The 22,021-nt window shown below is 33.0% G+C and overlaps 1 protein-coding gene across 1 annotated transcript; it reads right to left on the reverse strand.

Annotated features, from left to right (window-relative positions):
- Positions 1 to 2,895: 2,895 nt before the first annotated feature.
- LOC100649052 (endocuticle structural glycoprotein ABD-4) lies at positions 2,896 to 6,560 on the reverse strand. The gene is made up of 4 exons (XM_003394686.4): positions 6,424 to 6,560; positions 5,403 to 5,584; positions 3,852 to 4,113; positions 2,896 to 3,106 (listed from the first exon to the last, which is right to left on the reverse strand). Exons 1-4 carry the CDS (start codon positions 6,433 to 6,435, stop codon positions 3,008 to 3,010), a joined length of 555 nt encoding a protein of 184 aa, XP_003394734.1. The 5' UTR covers positions 6,436 to 6,560; the 3' UTR covers positions 2,896 to 3,007.
- Positions 6,561 to 22,021: the final 15,461 nt, after the last annotated feature.

Consider the following 22,021-nt stretch of genomic DNA (forward strand, 5'->3'; position numbering starts at 1 on the left):
TAATCTTCGACATATTAAATTTTGTATACATTCTATTGTCTCATGGAGATTCCTCAAAAATAAAAATAGCGTACAATGTAAAAATTGTCGAAAAGTCGGTCATTCAACGTCACGCTGCAATCACTGATATAGACATGTATAATGTGTGAAATATGGCGTTGTAATGTAATTAAATGTAATTAAGTGAAGTGTAATTAAAAATAACAATAACATCCCAACCAGCATCCTACAGACGATACGAAAACTATTTCGAACTAAAAAAAATAAACCAAAAGAGACGAGATCTCACAAAGAAATGACCGCCCAGAATGTTAATGCAAAAGGCATTGACATCTTGATATCTACTGATAAGAAACGCAGTCCAAATTTTACCAATCTTTACCAATCTGTGTCTTTTATAATGTTCGACTTTTATCTTGATTTCTAACTTATTACCTCAGTCTGCAATACATTACTTCCTATCGTACCAAACCACTTGTACAAACATTTTCTCAATAACTTTAGTGCATTCTTACATATTCCACCGTGTTCAGTCCACCTGTAGTAACATTATATTTCTGTATTTTAAAAAAGCTAAGTACTTAATGAATTTCTTTAATTGCATCTACATATTTTTGCTACAGCTGGCTAGTTGGTTATTCGAAACAGATTGAAGAGATTGAATTGTAAATCGAAATCTAAATTAAAATTGTGTGATAAACTTCAGAAGCATGTGTCGAGTCATGTACACATTATGTTTCAATTTGTTAAGAGAAATACTTACACACCTAACAACGACGCATCGATCTCATTCGCTAACGCTAACTGTATGGCCCTAAGACGCATTTATCAACTACGGAGGAACGAAAGAAGAGAACATGACCTTCCGACGCTTGCGTAGAGTCACGGGCGCCATCTAACAATCATCGTTCGCGGGTGCAGCGAGTGCATGGAATATATCATTCACTTCCGTCAAATACGCAATACATTTCATGCAGGTGAGTGTACATGTAAATACTATACTATGTAATGTTTAATATTCAATGATTTGTATTCAAATACAGTTTCCGATTCTCATTACTTAAACTTTTTATCGTTTTCATGCAAACACAGGAAAACAAAAAGGATAAGTTTCACAAAATAAAAATTAATATATCTATTAAACTAACAGTTTTTCGAAATAAGTAGGTTAATAATTTGTTATAGAGAATCTCAGGCTGCATCGATTAATGTATTAAAAAGTATATGAATCCATTCGGAAGAAACAAAGTTCACCACCGCATAACGTTTACGTGTCCACCTACAGAAAAGCTAATAGCATCGAAATATTTCTTCTTAAAATCACTCAACTTTCATCTCAGACATTTTTCGATATAACTAATAGTATGGAAATTATTTCAGCTTAAATTCTTAGGTGGTTCATCCTATATATTTATGTATTTAATAAAAATTCTATAAGAGTAGAAAACAACGTATCTTAATGTAGACGATATTCAAACCGATGTTTATCGGTTGTAACATAATTGCATAGACGACAAATTAGTCACTGTTAAATAAAATTGGATTGTTATTTCCTTTTAATGTTTCTTTGATTTTTCTGAAAGAAAATATTTTTACAAAATCTTACTATACATAATCATCTTATAGCTCTCTTTCAGCCGTGTTATACCTACCAGACAAAAGAGTTTCCGAGCGATCCACTAACAACAGAATAATCTGAGCTGATCACGTTTCGTGGATCATCCTGTATATTCCATTTGTTAAATGTCACAAATATAACTGTTCGCATATTTTTTTGTACCTGTGTAAGTAAGTATTTCTATTTCTACATTCCGTTACGGAACAATTACATAATTCGTAAAGGTGAAATTCTTAAATGAATAAATTCATTTTCACTAAATATCTACTTTTATACGCATTTTGCAATGATACGATAGCAGGAAACGTTCAATTTCTACAAAATTACCATTTCCCTAATGAGAAAAAGGAAGATATACAATAATACAGAGATTCAAAGTCGCTTCCCTATGTAACATTATAAATAAATGGCCACAAATGTAAATACATATCGAGAAACATGTATACATAGCTTGATATATATCGATAGTTCTGAAAGTAATAAATTTAATAATTTAATGTACTCTGACTGACATGGTACATCATTCAATTTCAATTATAACTATCTAACTGTTTACTTCGCTATTTAACATAATAATCAAAAGACTATTACCACGGGCGAGATGCTACCATCGTGTTTATAGTGTTAATTGGACGTTGATATGTCTATTTTCTTAAAATTCGTTAGACGATCATACTGCTAAATGTGATTCGTTTATTTCGACGAAATTTATAACAAAGATCCAAAGAAACAGTTGCTTTAAACATTTTTTGGGAAAAGATCATTCAGTAACAAGTAATTTTTGTTCAAATGGAAGCCAATATTAGCCAAAATCTTTTAACGAAGGATATTAAGTCTTATACCATAACTTCAAAATTTATCGTATAATAGCTATGATGTATGATTTATAGCCTTTGTTCTAACAAGCAAAAAAATAATTTCAACATAGACAATCAGAAATGTCCTTGAAATCTTGCAAAATGTAGATGATAAAAAGAAGTTTACAGAGTCGATCCAGATTCCAACCTAGATCAGAACAAAGTGTAATTTAATAAAAAGTATAAAAAATAAGATCTATGTTAAATTAATTTTATGGGTGGAAATAGTATCCCCCTTCTGAGATAAATGTCAAACGAACATTTATTATTTTATACGTAGATATTTTTATTACCTTCTTTTAAACATCATCGATCAACGAAGCTTTTAATTGGTTTGCTACTAAATTATTTTACTCTACAATTATTACTTTTTTAATATTTGAGATCGTTAATAACGACAAAGGAAAGCACATTTACATATTTACATATTATTAAATTTATTTTATTAAAATAGTCTTAATTTAAGGACTTAATCGTTTGTTTTTACACTACATGTAGAACGTATCTCAACGATGTTTATTTTTTATTTACTTCATTTTCGAAATTTTCTATCATAATTATCTCGCCGCTCGATTTGCTGATTCAAGGGTTGCTGTTGTCCCTTTTGAGCTGCTTCGCGCGCATCTGCTTCCTGGAATATAATAATAATGCTATTATTCTCATCTCGTTATATCAACTAATTGCAAGACATATAACTTTACTCTAAATTAGTAATTGAAAAAAAATGTATTTGCGTTATGTTTCCTTGTTCGCGACGTTTTAATATCATTATGTATGATTACATCCTCTTACGCGTACTCGCTATATAGGATATTATGTAATTGGTAGTATTACTGGAAAGAAAGTTCTGCGATTTAGTTCTATGATTTCGTAATTCTACGTGAAAAAGTAAATCGAGGACACAGAGTAAGATTTTTTTATACGAGGTATTCTCCTCGATAATAATCAATACATCGTACATGCCTTTACTTTCTCATTTCATTTAACATTCAACGTGATAAACTAATTAAGAAAGCTTATATTTGCAAATTACGATATCGAAGATATATAGTCTGGCATACAGTAACGATATTTAATGTTTATTCAAATGATATTTGTTTCGTGTTTCATGTACTTGAGAAGCGTATAAACCCGCGTTATAAAAGTATTTCTAAATCTATTTCTATACAATAGGCTTGGATATACGCGTATTATCTCATCTGTTAAACTAATAATTCGTATAATTAACGTATGCATTCTTGTTAAATATTTCTTTCGAATAAGAATGAAAATAAAGAGAAAAAGATGTATCGGATATTGGAGTACACGGAGAGGAGACAGAGCGAATGGAGAAAAGAATCAGAAAGTGAAAAAAGGAAAAATCGTGGGACGTGTACCTCTTGCTGACGAATGCCTGCATAGATGAGGTCGAGGCCTTTCTGAATCTCTTCGCTGACTGGCGGTGGCGTGGGAATGTGATCTCCGGTCGCGTGAAAGCCAGTCTCGTCGGCCGTATAATGGATGGTGATCAGCTTCCCTTCGGGACTCGTGTATGAGAAGCTTCCTTGTTGGACCAATGCTTCTCCTTGTTCCTCGCCTTCGCCTACTTTCTTAATGTAACCGCTCTCCTCAGCGATAATATTGTTTCCCGTTTCATAGCTATGAATAATTTATTCACATCAGATTTCAAATCACATTCTTTTGGATTACACCTCCTCTTAAGATGCATACCCGTCGTTATTGTTTCGTGTTGAAATAGAGCTTTCACTTACAAATACATTTTTAAATCTCTATTCTACTATACTGTAAGAAAACAAATAACCAATATACACACATAAAAATTGTTACTTTTGTCGAGAGTGCTACAAACTAACCAAATTTTGATTCATAGAATCTATATCTTGAACTCGATTTAATCGTTAAACTATACTATACACGCAGATGATTATACGTCATTTAAACGGTTTTGTTTCAAAATTGCAAATATTAATACAAATTATTTTCGCATCACGTTGTAAATATGTTATCGTAAAACTTACACTTACACAAGCTTAAAGATTGCGATAAATTTCGATTCTTTATTCTTATTATACATATGTCGTATGTATTCAGTGCATCATACATGTTACATGCATTAATATATCTCTTTAAATGTAGAATGAAAAATGCTTACATAATTAGTGAAGCGTGAAAGTGAAAATCTTAATTGAAGTAAAACCTTTTCCAACTTGTATGCATACGGAGATAATATCATATTTAACGTCACTTTGAACAGTAATTATTTAAACATTACTCAAAAGTAAACATTTAATTATTATTGCGTATAATACTTAATCCGAAATTGTCTAATTTTAAATAACTAATACCGAACACAGGAAAGTAGAAATGAAATATTTCTTCAAGTTGCACAAGCAAGTTCAATTTTGCTAAGTGTAATTATTTTTACTATAGCATAACTATTTTACTAAGCATAATATTCAGTATAATAAAATATAAATAAAATGTACTGCGTAAAAAGGTGTCATACAACGATACTTTGTCATTTCTATTATTTATCTAACTTTCAATGTTTTATTGATTTATAAGTTTCGTAAACTATTTCAAGTATAATCGTAAGTAAAAGAAATAATCATAAAATATAAAATAGTAAAAGTAATGCAAGAAAGTAATAATTTAATAAATCTAAATTATGTCAATTTCATTGTATTCGTGCGTTATTAAACGCCATGATGACGCAACGTTTTATTACTATTAAAATACATTAAACATCAACAAGAACTATAACGAAATTGAAAGAGATTCTTCTATATCGAACGTATACACACACATATGTATAAGTAGTTTCTATTTTAAACTCCAGATTTAAATGCATATGCTTGGAGTTGTATGCGATAAACGAACAACATATTAACTGATCGACGCAAGAAGTTAATTAACAATTGTGATACCTAGCTTTATAAGTTCCATCGTGCTCTTGCTGTTTATTCCAATGTAAAATTGGAATAGGTGTGGTCGTCAATGGACCCCTCCTTTCGTCAGTCGGAGGATTCGATCTATCCTCGTGGTAATTGTTACGAGCATTGTAATTTGAATCTTGCGCTGCTGCTAATCCCACAACTATCGCTATTACCTAACGAAGAGAATCTTTAGTTAGTCAACCTAGTCAACGTAACTATATTTAGCACTCTTATATTTAACAAATGTCATATTGTCTATCGAAAGACGAAGAATTGATAAAAATGGAAGTCTGTGATCGTCACCATCCACGTAGTGTTAGTGAGATGAGTGAAAGTAAGATGCCAATGCGGGTCATTTAACTCCTGACCTACGACGAGTTTGCGGACTCGTCGTCGATTTCGTTTGCTTGGTATTCTTCACAGTTGTTCGTGTCGTAACACAGATTAAAGATCATCCTACTCGTAATTCGAATTTTCAAAAATAATATATACGTTACTTTCGCACGCAAAATGCATACTATAAATATGATAACTTTTTGAAACAGAAACGACGCGGCGACTCAGAATGTACTTGCTTTTTGCTCCTAGTGATTCACGTTTCTAATATAAATTATTATTTGATTTAATAGTAAGCGCTATTTATCTTTCGTTAGTTAAGTGCCGATTTCTGATAATATCAATCGATATTTTCGTCAATTTAAAAAGTACGTGACCGTAACTCGGAAGATCAATAAGAGTTAAAAAAATCTGGTAATTCAACTAACGAAGGACTCGTATTGGTTGATCACCGAACATCGATCATCGATAATAAGAATTTTAGCACTACAATTTCGTTTAATCTTAACGACAAGATATATTGACAAGACAAATTATGTTGTACGAACACCACTTAAAACAGAACATTGTTGATAAAAATATTTCAGCTGTATTATATTGGTTTAGACTTATACAAAACGTAAACGAGTGCAAACGTAAAAATTAAAAAAAGAAAAAAACGTAAAAAATTACTTACAATTGTTTTCATCTTGATGGAAGGGAAAGGAAACACTTTTGAATGAAGAAGATGAGTACTATTACATCCAATCGTTTATGATCCTAAGGAAATAAGGAATTCACCTTTTATACTCTCACCTCATCCCCACTCAACAAGTGATGGATCTCTAAAGATGTTCCACGTAGTTTGTAACAACGATCTTTACATACATGCTATCTTATGCATGTGTATAACGATACCATTCATTACCGTTTTACGCACCCCTTTAACCACTCCTTCCTTGTCCCTTTTTGCAAGGAAAATCAGAATAATCACCGGTACTATTAAAATATTAATTAATTACAAATTTCTATCACTTGGATAGATAAAATTTATGTCTATTATTACACTTACATACATGAAATAATGTTTCCCCTTTATCATTTGTATTTTATTTATATTATATCTATAATTTAAATAATTGTCTCGGTACAAAATAAGTATTATAGCAATGTTAGCGACGTTAATATCTGCTTTTTGTATCTAATATATATCTTTTTAAGACATAAGTACAACGTTAATTTTTAATACAATATAATAAATTTTAATATAATATAATATAACATAATAACATATATATATATATATATATATATACGTATATATGTTATTATTACTACTCATTGGAAATTTTTTATAATGTAATTACATACAGATAGATTTCACTTTTTGAGAAAAATTTGAAGCAAGAATGTTGCGATAACAATAATGTAACAATTTGAGATTATTTATTTGAGATTATATTAGTAGTATTTAAATTTCAGCCTATTGCATCATATGTACGGTCACGACTATCTAAACCATTTCTAAAGCGTAAATCAATAGAAATTGAATTGTTTATCGGTTAAAATTAATATCCTAAATAAAATAAATAATTACAGATGAAAATTTTTAAAAAGTAATTTTCAATGAATTACGGCTAATCGTATACGTCGAACATTGTAATTAAGCATCTCGAAAATTTTTCACTTTTATTGTCTCTATGTACTATTAAATTAGTGATGATTCTTGCAGTGATATAAAAGTCATTGTATGTACATATATATACTTTAGCATAAATAATATCTTTAGTTTTGAAACTAATATAACAGAGTGTCTCGGGGAAAGATATTTTATCGAATACACTGCGTCGAATGTCTAAAATGAATTTCATCCAAGTTTCTCATTTTCTAAAGCTTCGGTGTAAATTTAACTTTTTCAAATAGAATGCTCGATGTTTTTTTAATTATCTTACAATTTCATAGATGATGCAAATCTTTAAGAAAATTTACACGTAATATATATCATATGTTATACATATATATTATACAAATACACGCACACACACGTATATATATATATATGATGTATGTATCATCTCACGAATACCTTCCACCAGCTTAGCCTTATTTACAGTATTTAAAAAAACGGAACAATGCCTACCGTGCATAATAAAAGTTTGTGTCCAGACAAAATACGAATAATAAAATAAAATAGAGTACAATATATAGAAATAGTTAACATTTTTTATTTCCAGGAGAGGTTGTGTCCACTCTACTACTAATAACGGATGTTAAAACGAGGATGTACAAGAAAAAAAGAAAAAGGAAGTTTACTAACACGACCATACAATAATCGACGAACAGTCGGGTTTTAATTTTCCGTATGGATATTGTAATTAAATTTAATAAGAGCTACGTGCTTTAAAGAATATCGAAAATAATGTAACGTAGCAAATACTGACTCTACCGACCACATTGCGTAATTACAAAGATTCTCTAAAATTAAAAAATGCGTGTTGAAAGAAGCGGATGAGGGGAGTAGAAAAAGAATATTTTACATATTCTTCTTCCTTTCTCTATCGAGTGTTTGTTCGAAAATATTGTTTTTAGTAATATATATCGAGGTGTGTCATAGGAATAGAAAATGTTTGTGTAAGAAAATGTATCTTAGAATCAATGTCAATGTTATCAAACGGCTCTCTCCGTATCGGCCCACACGCCTTACTGAGAATGCCTGGAATGGACGCGTATTATGCCATGTGTAAAGGCATCCACGTGCAAGATTATATAAACAGGTCACGGCACTCATATACCGAAGCATAGGGGAAATCGCCTGAAAACTGAGTCGGAACTAGTTGCAAAAAATCAACATGAAAGAGAAGAAGGTTCTTGTTCTTCGCATGCGAGAGATGCTACGAATGTCTGATAGAGACAGAGGCAGTCTATTTATCCCTGTCGATCTCGTAAGAACGAGAACTTTCTTGTCTTCCATGTTGATTTTTCGCAACTCAATTTTTCGACGATTTTTCCTAGCGAGTGTCGAGACCTGTTTATATGATCGTGCCTACGCGGAGGATCAAAGGGACGAGATCACGGAGGATGGCAAGGAGGCCGTTTCCTTCATAGGGATTCACCAATCCTTTCCGAAACGGCGAGCGAGTCGTATCATTTTGTATTCGTTGACTATCGTGACTGTAGTAAAATAAATCACATAGTTACTTTCGATTATATATGTTTCTTACATTTTACATAGGTAATTAAAATTCGTAAACATATCCAATTTGTTCATACAAGTTTAATGATGATATTAATATAAAGAATTCGTGACTGAAATATAACGGAATATGGAAGTTGCATGAATATAATAAAAATTGCGTCTATATTATTCACTATTAATAAACCATATAATTGTTTATAATTTAATCATATTACATATTAATTGAATACCTTTTACGTGTAAATCAATAAAAAACTGATATAACTGCATACGTATGTTACTGTCGACTCCTCTATAGGGGAAAATGCACGTGTCAAGGCTGACGCATTTTCAAGAGTATGAGTATGAGCCGATAGCCGGAACCATAAATGTGTCATCAAGGTTCAGACTTAGGTAGTGGCTTTAGATGATAATACTCTGGCAGACTGAATCTTAACTGTACGCCACGGCGGCTGGTATAATGAGATCTAAACTAAACTCTATGAAATACGATATCTAATATTGGTGATATTTTTCAGTATATGTAGGTATATATCAATCATATATATCATACATACCACACCAAGAATTCATGATTCTTCCCGCAAATTCGTTCAATTTTGCATCCATCAGTTTCTACGATTATTCCAAGACGACCGAATCCCATCGAGGGCTACACATTCGCCTACAGGTGTAAAAAAATTTAAGAGGCGATCCATCAAGCTAAAATATAATGAAAATCAAGAATGAAGAAATTGCGCTTTTGGCTTTGTTTTTTAGTTATTGACAATTAAATATTAGCCGAAATATCCCTGTGCGCGATTGATCCTTCTTACACGAACGAAAATAGGTCAGCCTAAACAGCAGCATGCACAGGGATCTCCAAATCGAACGTTACACGGGCAGCAGCTTACCTCGTACGAGCGTAGAGAAGAAGATTAGCCATTCGAAGATTTGAAAACGTAAACCATCCTGCAGATGAAGAGACAAATCACAGATTAAACCATCGTGAAATTTTTGAGTAGAGAGGATTAATGTTTCCTCTGATCTTTTGCCTTTATAAACAATTAGTAAATAATAGCACATATAAGCAATGTTTATACAAATTTTATATACGCACCACGATCTTCCGATGCGCGGGTGTCCATAAAAAATCGCACATGCATTAATTATTCTTGAGGTGCTATTAAACGTGGTCAAACGCTATCTAGCATTAACTACGTACACTTTCTACACAAATTACTACTGATCGCTGTATATTACGATATTCGCATACATATACATGAAATAAAAAATGAAGAAACCAAAAGAAACTATAACAAAGATTGCTGTTGTATAGTATAATACAAACTTTTCTACAAATGAAACCTGTCCATAATTGTTTTAGAAGAAATTTTTTAGCTATCGATCACATTTCATTTGTTCAAAAGATACCGACGTGCAAAAGCATATGTTATAATTAACCAGTTAGCAACCTATTTTCACATAAAATACATAATGTGATATAATATAAACTAGATAATAACAACAACAATGTATTGCATACTACTGCAATATGATCATATTTCTCACATTTGCAACATCGAAAAGGGCCTAAACCTTCTTTTTCTTCGACACAAATCACTTGTTTCTTGTGTTTCACACACCATTTTTCTCTTGGAATTTATTGAATTTCCGAAGTCATTCAATTGTCGTCTCGTGATCGCTTAATTTCTTAGCAAGGGAAAATAAGTTTATATGATCCATTTTAATCCTTGAGTGACCTATATATATATATATATATTGTAAATTCGACCAATCGCGGGGAGACGCAATCGCGAGGAAACACGTCAACGGGAGTCGTAAATTCCCGTTACGATTATAATAATCGACGCCGCGAGTAGATCGATCCCCTGATTTCCTTTAAGACAATAGCGGTGGTTGAAATGATATAACTCCGTGATTAACAGTGTTATAAATTATATATTTTCCAACAACTTCGTATAATCACACACACTAGTAACGTCGCTGAGTATGAGGATTGCCTTGATCTTGCTCAGATTCTGACTGCCAATCTAATAGATGAAGTCGTCTCGGGTCATAGTAGACGTAGAGATTGATCAAATCCGACTTTGACTGAATCGAATCAACAGAATCAACCGAATGACCGAATGAATAGACTTCGAATGCTTGACTTCGACCGTCTGACTTGACTGAGTGACTTGAACTGACTGACTGACTGATTTTTGGGGATGCGAACCAGTAGAGTTGACCCTCTTGTTGGCGTAGAAGCAGTAGTAGCGGTAGTAGCAATAGGAGCAAGAGGAGCCGTAAGAGCCGTAGGAACTGTAGGCACTGTGAAAGCTATGGAGACTCTAGGCACCGTGAGAACCGTAGGAACTCTGAGAGCCGTAAGAATTGTACGAACTCTCTGTCGGACCCCAGGAACTCTCCGTCGGAACTATAGAAACTCTGAAGTTCGTTCTGATGTGATTACGGAGGAAAGCTCGGTATGGGCGTCCCATTTGAACGAAGGAAGCTTCGTTCGTTGTTCATACTTTTCGTTAGGAAAAGTGAGGACAAGGATCCGCGCTACCCATTGGCTAAGACGTTAACGATTGAAGATGGGAGATGTAAACACCCTACCGGCATGACTCGTGGGAAAATTCGGACATTTCTATTATATAAATGCCTGGTTCTCCCTATCATATAATTAACAGTTTTTCCCGTCATAACTATCAGATTTCTCCGTAATCTTTAAGAACGTTCAATAGACCTAAGGACTTTTTTAAGTACCAGCTATAAACCGAAAATACTTGCAGTATTCAAGGTTCCTGCAAGCTAATGAGACTCGGCTTATGGTGGGGCCTTAGGTTTATCGAGGGTTTCTCTAACGATGCTTGGGCCTTGACGGTCAGACAATAAAGGACGTCGCGCGGACCTTTTCACGCGACATAACATATATAATATTGAATAGTCTCTATTGAATAGTCTCAATCACTTGACAAATCCCTTAAGCGAATTCAATTTTATGTTGACTAGTTTATAATATTTTTGTATTTCATAGTTTTATCGATAAAGTAAAATATAGTATAAAAGTATGAAAGAAGTAGTTAAATAAAGACTCAATTAATGGATTTAACCGACAGACTTAAAGAGAACAGACTTCAAAAAGTGTATGATAAATATAAACAACGCGTACTATTTACATATAATCTCTGAAGGTACAGTTCTAAGTGAATGCACATAAAAGACAGAAAATAGGAAACACGAATGAAATATAGCATAAACATTTCGAATGTCAGTAACTTAAACAGTTCTTTAGAAGTATCTTACAAAGTGTGTACGAAAGCTCTGTTTTCTGTTATTTTAACCAGTATTGTAATCTTATTGTACGTTGTGTCGGTAAAACAGGAAGTGACATTGCAATAGTAAAACGTTTTTCGTAATATCTTGAGTCGTAACCTTTAAGCCACTAAAAATCCTTCTCGTAAATATTGTTTTTGCTATCTTGGTTCTAAAAGGTGCCCATTTTCAGAATTTCAAGCAGATCAAAGCATGGAAGTTTTCAAAATTACAGAGAGCAGCGCTAAAATGGTAAATCATTTTTCACAAAATTTTGGATCCTGACTTTCGAATCGGCAAAAATCCTTCTAGCGAACATTGTTTCAATGTAAAATGAAGCTATTTGCAAAATTTCGGCCAGATCGGGCGAAAGACATGGAAAGCAAACACTCCACTGACCTCGCTAAAGAAATAAAATAGTCAAACTCGAAGATGGTATCCCGCTGGGGGTGACCATCCACGTGTTATTTAGCAATTAAGTTAGAAAAATTTACCAAATGTTTAGCTGGACAAATTGTAAAGAAGAAATTAAATAATAATAAAAAAAAAAAAAGATCGGGTGAAATAGAAAATTTTGAAACGATAACGTTACGTGTGACACAGAAGTGATAAGTGGGTAACACCCAAAACGTGGGACACAAAAAAGCATCGCATGTCGTGTCTATTCTATACCGCGTCTACGATACAAGGAAACAATCAGCACAAGGTTGTGCCAGAGAGGAAATTTTCTCTCTGGTTGTACTAAGTGTCCATTTGAAAGTAAGTTCGATAAGTTTTATTCTCAGGTGGTCAATAAAAATTCACAGAATCATGTCCATTTGAGATTCGTTTATGCGACTCATATGAGATTCTTTGCAGTTTACATTGAAATGCAGATGAAGTACTGTGTAATCATGAATGATCAAAAAATAAGTGCCCTTATTACTGATAAAACTGTTATGAAGAAAAGCAAAACTACGTACAAGGGTAGTTACTATATCAGGATTTGAATTAATCGCAAGGAAGAATTAGGAGAATGTGTATCACTTACAAAGTTCAAACAACAAGTTCAAAACAAGAACAAGTTCAAATTCCAAAAAGCTTCAAATTGAAGATACCCAACAATTCCAGAATTTTATAAGCATGAGTGCAGTACTTCGATTTATAATAAACTAAATTGGACCAATTACAAGATAGGAAAAGATTAGATCGCTAGATTAGATTAGATCGTTAGAATAGGAGAAATAGCGTTAAAAGTCTCCATCTCTGTCAACTGTTTATGTGCATATCTGGTTTTTTAAATATTTCTATGGATTCCCTGTATTTTCGCAAAAAATGTCCTCTAGTTTTGACGCCAATGATTTCGAGATGAAATAAGATCTTGTGTCCGGTATTCTTTTGATGCTCTGCTATGGCCGAATGTATGTAGCTCAGTCCAGATCACCTCTCGTGTTCTTCGAAGCGTGTACTTACATTTTTACCAGTTTTATCGTTGTATATTTTTCCACAGGAACAACGTATTTCGTATATCGATTCGTATATCGATAAATTTCAAGCAAAAGTTAATAAACAAGAGTGTTTGCATGAATGGTACTTGTTAAGCATTCCAATTTGCACAAACAGCATAACAAAATGATCTGAAATTTAATATTTCATAATTTTGGAATAGAATTAACAAACTAAAAGGTTCCAGCGGGGGAAACAAAGAAGTAAACATTTCCAAATTGACAATTTTGTGTTTGTCTATGCCCGATTCTGATACAAATATAGGAAGATCTTTTTCTTTTCATTGAACGAAATACAAACGAGAGGTCGGAATAAATTAAAGTCAGAAATAATTACTCCATTAAGCAGAATCCGATTAGATTTCAGCAATACTAGCGCATATTTTTATAACTAACTCAATAACTAACGAAGTGCTACAACTTTTCAAGAATAGTATGTACAAAAAGGAACCAATACCACAGGAACACGTTCATGTTCTTAAACTCCATGAAACGGATGATAGTGATAATACCGTACTGTTAAACTGGCCTTATATTTTATCTGATTTTGCATTTTATTCATTTTCTGTACTTTGCCCATATTATATATTTGTACATTACGCATACTAATAACTTATGAATAAATGAAATTGTTTACAATATATACAATAAATATATGAAAATATTCCTCCTAACTAACTGTTTTGTGTTTTTATTGAAATTTATTTTATTAATTTAATTTTTAAATTTTATTGAAAGAATTTAACTTATATTAAATGATTTATTATTTATTTCGTTAAAAGAAAGTATTGCGCAAATCTTACCACTGAAATACATTTGAGTGTGCGTGTAACTGTGAGTTACAGACTGTGATTAATCTACAACCTACGACCTACAACCTACGCTGTGTCACTCATGTAACGCATCTGCCCTGTTTCTGCGTCCAGGCTTTCAGGATATAAATTAAAATATCGTACATAAGCACAGCGCAACAGCGGCTTAAATTTAAGTACAATAATAATCTTAAAAAAAAAAAAAATGTAATAATGCATGGCTATGTCGTACCGTCGCGTATCGGTACTTTTGTCTGAACCACCCCACAACCAGAATTCAGCGTTTATTCTGGAAAAAAATCATGTAAAAAAAACTATGTAAAAAACCTGGAAATAAAAAAAAAAAAAAAGAACATGTGACGCATCGCAACGCAACGTAACGCAAGCGATGTGGCTGTAAAATGGTAATGGGGCAACCTTGATAGGAAAAGAGTTGGGTATAGGGACTAGGATTCAGAGGCGTAAATACCTCGAGTATTTCAGAAGGCGATGAAACGCCGTGTGCTTGTCCCTTGCCATGCCATTCAACTCGGAAGAATCCGGCTCGGAAGGATGGTCGAGAAAGGAGCCGAAGCAGCAGAGACAGTGTGTCGGAACTTGAAACATGCAGTATTTAGAAAAAGGCAGTATTCGAGACACATACTTGGCCCGAGATAAAGACCACGGGTGAGACTCGTGATATCCATGTTTAACATGAAATTAGACCACGAGCCTGAGTCGTGATATTCTGGTTTGGCTCAAAATTCGCATCAAGACTCAGACTTATAAGTCAAGTATGACAAGAGCCTAGAGAAGGCTACTCTCGGCCAGAGAGGAGACTCGTCTACAAGTACATAATTTAGCAAAAGTTGAACATTTAGATTAATTTAATGTGTGATCACACTAAATATTTAAATAAATAGACATTTGAATCAGTTTATTTAGAGCGGAAGTAACCAAAATTACTAAACTATATAATGTTTTAAAAGCATAATTCTGTTACTTTTTTTGTTCAATTTTTTAGTAAATAAAATGTTGGCTAACTTACTTTGACATTAAGCTTTAACAGATGAGTAAGAACGTTCCAAATTTAAATCTTCAAAATGTATATTAGAACCTATAATATGATACATGATGTAATATGTATAGGAATAACTTATATAAATTAGTAAGTTTCATATTTTAAGATAAATATTATTCAAAGTAACAACAAGACAAGCTTTAATATGATACCTCACTCTTTCAATTTAGATAACTATGCAAGTCTTTGTACAAACCTTTTCTATGTATTTTATAGCTAAAAATGAAACGAAAATATTATATAAACATACAACTGCAAATATTTTATCAATCGTAATAAAAATATAAAATATGGGAAGAACCATAATGAAATTGCTTTTAATATAATAGAATACAGCAATAAATAAATAATTTAGATATTTTATATTAATTTACTGAATTAACTTGAATAACAGAGTTAAGTTGAGTGAATTAAAATAAATATAAATTGTTTTCCTGCATAACAATTTGATATTATATTAATCCAGTCTTTTTTTATTATTTTCGCATTTCGAAATTTCTCTTGCTTCCTTACGATACAAAGCTCATTTCAACAGTTCCTTCAATTTGCTCTCAAAAGAAATGACCATAGAACCACAAATACCAGCAACAACTAAAACCGCTAAATCACCTCCTATCTATATGGATGCACAGATAATAGAATTATCTCTTAATTATCTCTTTCTTTTTTTTTTTTTTCATAATTTTCTACTGTTCAACTTTGTCACATATTCTTGGGTACAAACCAAAAAATTATACAGAATTTTTAAATAATTTTCCATTGGCAAAAATTCTAATGGAAATAGCTATTCGGTTGAACACAATCTTTTGATCTCGTTAAACTGTAGAAAAGCAATAGACAATATACAATGCGTTTTGCTTGAGGTTTCTAAGATACAATCATATTTTTTAAATATATGTATCATGTAATGAAATTAGAATCTAATTCAAGTGTAAAAAATTTTACTTACTTAGCTCTCACATTCCTGTGAGGGATACATCCTATTGAACTTCTACATAACGCGCGCGCGCGCGCGCGCACACACACACACACACACACACACGCGCGCGTATAGGTTACAAATATATGTACATTAATTTTTTTTATTAAAAACAAATGTTAATGCAGAAAAAAGAATATAGAATAATCTACAAAGGAGGATAATTTATATGGTATTTGCGAGCACAGTTTGGTATAAGCATCTATAATTTATAACATAATTATTATGCAGTATGTAGATGGTGAAGTAAAGTAGGAAAGTTGTTGCCCGGTTAAAAACATTTTTGAATCTTTTTGTTAAATTGTAGGCAAAAGGAATGGACTGGTGAAACTGTAAAAAAGCTGCTGACTAGACTTTGCTTTCGATGACATTTGGATATGTTGTAAAACTCAACGTTTTGAACAACATTTTACTATACATATACGGGCTAAACTCGCTTTAAATGAAACACAGCTGATCCTACTATAGTGAATTCTGCTGATAATCTGTGGCATCAGTATTGGTCGATTGGTTGATTTCTTATTATTTCACGCAAGCTCCTTGCGAGTTTTTCTCGCGGCGACCGGATTGAAAATTCTAACTCAAACCCAAACTTAATACATTGGTAAATTTGAATTTTATTTGAATTATAAGTTATAAAAGACATTTCCTGTAGCTTAGCAGGTATACGTTGTAATATACGGGCTTTTAAATCGCCCGACCGTCCTTTAGAAACAGACGATAAATGACCGACGGCAGCTAAACGCTACTGACACGTAACGTTGGCACAGACCAACGACTACAGCGCCTTTTATATACTTTAATAGTTTATTATAATGGTACCGGTAGTTTTTCGCGAATATTTCAGTAACTAAGCGAACTCAGCTCTTATATGTATAGGAAAATGTTCAAAATATCGATTTCTACAACATATCCAAAAGTGGTCGAAATCGACACTGTAGTAGCGGCACTATACGACAACGAAATCTTCCAACGGTTCCGTCGATACAAAGTATATCACCGAAGCGTAATGAGCCATCGATATTCCTACGATCCTTCCGCCGAATATTTGAAAGCGTACATGGCAACGGATCAAAGAAACATTCGAGTTTTAACAGCAAAACGAGAGAGAGTCGATTTTTAACTGCAAAGTGAGAATAGTCGAGTTGTAACCGAGAAGCGAAAAATGAGTTAGAATTGTACGAAACGAGTTGAAGGCGAGGATTGTTAAATAAATATATTGTTGAACACCGCCGAGTATCTCTTTGGCACCCTACACTTCACACAACCTTACACCAGTGGACCATATAAAATGAAATGAACTTACCCGATCTGTCGCATTGCTTCCGCAAACAAATGGAAAAATTGTTTCGTCTTGCTTGATGTTTGTAGGTTTGTAGGATTCGATAATATATTTTCAAGTACATGTAGTATGTAATAAAATTATAATTCAATTCTATCGTAAAAAGAATATACTTGCAAATAGTTCTCATATTTCTACAAGGAATAGAATTTTTAAACTTGTAAGTCATAAATGTTGTACTTTGCTCATCTACGTACAAAGTATATATATGCATATGTATATTAAATAACATATTCCGATTAAAGACATACTTACATTAATTTCTTTTTTTTTTTTTTTTTGTTATTGACGTTCAACCTTTAATGAGACAAGAAGAATATAAGACAATTCGAGAAAAGCGAGGTTAAGTTTCAACATATTTTCAAGTACAAGTTCGTTCAGCAGCACCGACTTATAACACAGCTATCGTGCAGTATGTAGTAAAATACATTACGAGAATTCTTGCTCGATTAAAAATAGTTTTGTAACTTTGTTGAAGTGCAGAAAAAAGTGTGTTACAGTTGGAGCTGCAGTAATCACGTTTTATTTACCTTCGCTGATACGTCTAATTGGACGGAATGTAGTAAGGTATCTCTCGCATTCTGTAAACCAGGACTTCTTATAGAACTAAAACCCAAATGGAATCGTGAAAATTTTTGGCAACTGTTGCACACCAGAGAAATGAAAAATATCAATCGTATGTTATTATAGAATCACGAAGAATTCAGTGATTGTGAGTTATTACTCCACTTAACTATTAAGCACCAGATTTGTACAACAAATAAATAACAAAACTGTAAATGTAGCAAAGAATTGTTCAAAATTAAGCTTCTTTGATTTATTACCGATTAATGATTTATTTTGTATATTTATTTTATGTATCATTTTATCTATATAACTGAATAGAGTTGTATGCACAGACTAGAATTTTGTGCACAACGGATGGTCCATTTAAATAGTCCTGAAATAGCCAAAATGTTACGAATGATATTATTTTATAATTCGGATTATTTTCAATCGTTGCTGAAACATTTATTTCGTCCGCCTCAGACCAAGCACGAGTTCGGCAATTTTCCTACTTTTGCACTTTTTCGACGTTCAAAAAAAGGAAAATCACTTTTTTGCGCCTAATATGGAGACGAGTAAGTGTCTTCTCAGCATCATAAACGATTTCGGTCTAGTAGGATAACGTTCATGAAATTTATCACAAACCTCGCAATAAGATAAACATTCGTCACAACGAAGCAGTACAAACTCTACTTTCTCGTTAGTTGTAAATAACATTATCACTAACTAAATGTTTTAAAGCGAAACAAAGTGCTACAATATACAAAGACACTTTCCTGTACTACCGCGCAAAAAGAAAACAAATGCACGAAGATATCTATTTCAGATATATTATCATATTCGTGCACTAACAGTACGAGTTTGTAATATTCAAAGCGAAATATCTCCTAAACAAATGGTTTCTCGATATAATTGGTTTAAATATCATTTTTTAAGGAATACTGAAAAGAAAACACTGTTGGCCTTCGTATGTTCTTTATGCCATAGTCTATAAAAAGATTAATTGTCTCTCGAAAGAGAACAGCTTTCGCTTGAAACAGTTTTTCATATTTTTAATATTTTTCATATTTTTAAGAACATAATAACGTATATACGTATAAACGTGACTGTTATGCCGAACCGAAATATTGTACGTGAGGTGTACAAAATGTGATAGGTGCCAAAGAAACACTCGGAGATGTTTAAACAGTATATTTATTAGCAATTCTCGCTTTCGACACTTTACGTAGAGCTCGCGATTACAACTGACGATTTACACTTCTCGGTTACAACGCGACTGTTAGACAATGAGTTAAGATAGCGATTGAGCAGAGTGCGCGATATAAGTTAAGATGATGATTGCTCATGAAACGTCCAGGAACTATGATGATGATGCTGCGGAGGTAAACTATGATGGCTGTGTCTAAGGGTAGGAGACAATCGGATTCGTTAAGGAAAGTTTTCGTTAGGAAAGTGAGAGAAATGGAGATCGCTGTTAATTGGTTAATCTACCAGGTTGACGGGTGAGGAAGAATGCTACCCGCCCTCGAGAGAAAGTTGCTGGCAGGAAGCATCATACGTGAGACAAACCAGATTTCCCGTATCTTTCCGGGATAGATAATAAATTAAGGAATGCTAAACTAAAAGATATTTGTTCGGTTTGAAGGACCTTAACTAGAGAAATCCAAAGATTTATGGCGGGTCCTTAAGATAGTTGAAAATATGCAATGAAGATATTTAGATATCTGGCAATCATCTTGTTCGAGAAATAGAGTCTGCTTTGTGTAGCAAGTCACGGGACAGAAACCGTTGAAAGGTTTATTGTATATTAATTTTTTATTCAGTAACATCGTACAAATGTTAATGAGGGGAAAAGAACATTAATAAATCTAAGAGACAGAATAATTTATACATATATTTGCAAGTATAAGTTGATATAAGTAGCTATAATTTAGAATGTCATTATTACGCAATACGTAGTAAAGTGCGCGGTTCAGAACATTTGAATTTTAACGATATATTAAATTATAGAAAAATGTAGAATATAGAAAATGAAAAATTGGCTATGGTATTTGAAAGTATTCGCGTCTTCTTTGACATTTGCAGGTTTCTAGGATAAAATGATATTTTTTAAAGAATGTATTCATGGATATGTTTCTACAAGAAATACTATTAAATTACACTGGGTCATAAATAATATATAATTTATTTACTCATCTACGTGATACGTATATACGTATAACAAACATATACGTGTATTAATTTAATACCATTTAATATTAAATATCACTCGACAAATGATGTCATGATACATGCTTCGGCGGATACTACGAATAGACAAAGGCCAAATGACATGCACTAGTGAGAATTCTGAATTTCCATACGTACTTTGAATTATTTTTCCAGCTGAGAGAATCTCAACTTGAGAACAGTGAGCAAGAATGATAAACCTTTATCGATAAATTAAAAGGCAGCAACGTATAAGAAACTCTTTCTGATCAATGTCAAGCATCGACTCTACGAGAAACCATTTTATGTCTCTATTATTATCTTATTATTATCTATAAAACACTTTAATTCGCGCTTAGTTACCATGCAAAATGGAAGATTTGATTAAGAGGAGAGTGATAGCTAAATCGAGCGGTCACTCGATTTGTCAAACAGTCAGAGATAGAGGAGACATTTTTTTTCTTTTCTTTTTTATTTATTAGAATATTTACAATCAATTCTCGTTGAGAATTTTCAGTAACTTAGTTTGGCGTGATACAATGACATGGATTATAATAATTTTATATCGTTGGTTCTAGTAGAAACTAAGGATTTAATCTAGAGGGTATTTTCTTTTTAGTCTGCGGATCTGGTCCGTCGTGTCCAGTAGTTGGGTGACTAGTGGGTTGTGGTGGTTGTTGACTCTTGTGTTATGTCTGCTTCTGAACTTGTGTATTTCATCTTTGACTGTAGGTATCTTGAGGTCACGGTGGATTGTTTCGTTGATAACATACCAGGGTGCATTTAATAAGGATCTTAGCGTTTTCGATTGGAAGCGTTGGAGTATTTCAATGTTGGAATTACTTGCTGTTCCCCATAGTTGGATTCCGTAGGTCCAGACAGGTTTTATTACGGCCTTGTAGAGGGTTATTTTGTTCTGTATGTTTAGTTTGGAGCGTCGGCCCGTGAGCCAATAGAGTTTTCTTAGTTTTTCCTTTAATTGCTTTGATTTCTCTGAGATATGTTTTTTCCAAGTTAGCCTCCTGTCCAGGGTCATGCCTAGGTATTTTACGAAGTCCTTGCTTGGGATTATTGTGTTGTTAATGGTGACCTGGGGGCAGGTTTGTTTTCGGAGCGTGAAGGTTACATGAGAGGATTTTTTTTCGTTTATTTTGAAGCCCCATTTTTGGAACCACTTTTCCATGGAGTCGAGACTTCGCTGGAGAGTGGATGAGGCAATTGCCGGGTCTGCGTGGGTAGCTAATAGCGCTGTGTCGTCGGCAAATGTTGCTATTGTTACCTCGTTTGATGTGGGTAAGTCGGCAGTGTAGATGGAGAACAGTAGGGGTCCGAGGACACTACCTTGGGGTATGCCGGATTCTATTG

Source organism: Bombus terrestris, chromosome 13, assembly GCF_910591885.1.
Source record: "Bombus terrestris chromosome 13, iyBomTerr1.2, whole genome shotgun sequence".
Taxonomy (NCBI): Eukaryota; Metazoa; Arthropoda; class Insecta; order Hymenoptera; family Apidae; genus Bombus; species Bombus terrestris.